The sequence below is a fragment of the Neopelma chrysocephalum genome, unplaced genomic scaffold (genome assembly GCF_003984885.1).
Source record: "Neopelma chrysocephalum unplaced genomic scaffold, ASM398488v2 Primary Assembly neopelma1_96632, whole genome shotgun sequence".
In the NCBI taxonomy this organism is placed as follows: Eukaryota; Metazoa; Chordata; class Aves; order Passeriformes; family Pipridae; genus Neopelma; species Neopelma chrysocephalum.
Window position 1 is genome coordinate 4,180 of NW_020925277.1, and position 1,148 is coordinate 5,327.

The following is a 1,148-nucleotide window of genomic DNA, read 5'->3' on the forward strand; positions in this document are numbered from 1 at the left end:
ATGAGGTTGGGATGAGGGAAATAGGGTTGGGATGAGGAAAAATGAGACTGGGATGAGGGAAAATGAGGTTGGGATGGGGGGATATGGGGGAAAATGGGGTTGGAATGAAGGAAAACTGGATTGGGATGAAGGAAAGTGGGATTGGGATGAGAGAAATGGGGCTGGGATGAGGGGAAATGGGGTTGGGATGAGGGAAATGGGGGAAAATAGGATTGGGATGAGGGAAAATGGGGGAAAACAGGTCTGGGGGGGCTTTGGAGGGTCCCCAAATTGTTCCTGTGTCCCCCCGGCAGCCCCGGCTCGTGGCCATGGCCCAGGACAAGGAGCCCGAGGTGGCCCTGGAGGCCGTGAAGCTCCAAATCCTCCTGGTCCAGTCAGTCTGGGGGGGTCCTGGGGCGTTTTTGGGGGGGATTCAGGCCCAGGACAAGGGCTTCAGGACCCCCCCAAATCCCAAATTCCCAGGAATGTGGGGGATTCCCTGTCGGAGGAGGATTGCCAGAGCATTTATCCCGTGGTTTTCGTGGCCAACCGGGCCCTGGCCTCGGCTGCTGGAACCTTCCTGTTCCACAGGTGAATTCCCGGGAATTCTCCCCATTCCAGATCCCGGGAAGGCTCCGAAAACCCTTGGAATTCCCCCCTTTTCCCTCCTCCCAGCCCTCAGGGAAAACATCTGGAGCCCGGGGGCGGCTCCTGCCGGGAATTCTCTCGGAATTGGCTCCGGGAACCTCTCAGCAGCTGGAATTACCTCATCCCTGTCCCATCCCTGTTCCATCCCTGTCCCTTCCCGGTCCCTTCCCCGTCTCCCGGGAATTTGGGGTGGGGAGGAGAAGCTGTTTTTTCCCGAATTCCCGGAATCCCACCCCTGTTTTTCCCGATTTTCTCCCCATTTCTCCCCATTTTCCCCCCAATTCTCCCAATTTTCTCCCAATTTTCCCCCCATTTTTCCCAATCCTTCCCAGTTTTCCCCCATTCTTCCCCAATCCCACCCTTTTTTCCCCCCATTTTTCCCAATCCCACCCACTTTTCCCCATTTTCCCTCATTCCCCCCCTCTAACTCCAGAATTCCCCATTTTCCCCCCCATTTTCCCTCTTTTTCCTCCATCCCAATCCCATTTTTCCACAGTTTTCCCCCATCCCAATCCCAAAAT

General features: G+C 55.8%; 1 protein-coding gene across 2 annotated transcripts in view; it reads left to right on the plus strand.

Moving 5' to 3' along the window:
• The window catches only part of LOC113981531 (cohesin subunit SA-3-like), a 4,104-nt gene extending 3,528 nt beyond the window's left edge, over nucleotides 1–576 (plus strand). For both annotated transcript variants that reach the window (XM_027708931.1, XM_027708932.1), the window contains exons 6-7: nucleotides 294–373; nucleotides 463–576. In XM_027708931.1, coding sequence (XP_027564732.1) covers nucleotides 294–373; nucleotides 463–574 — 192 coding nt within the window. In that variant the 3' untranslated portion in view covers nucleotides 575–576. The remainder of the gene's footprint in view (nucleotides 1–293; nucleotides 374–462) is intronic.
• The last annotated feature ends 572 nt before the right edge of the window (nucleotides 577–1,148 follow it).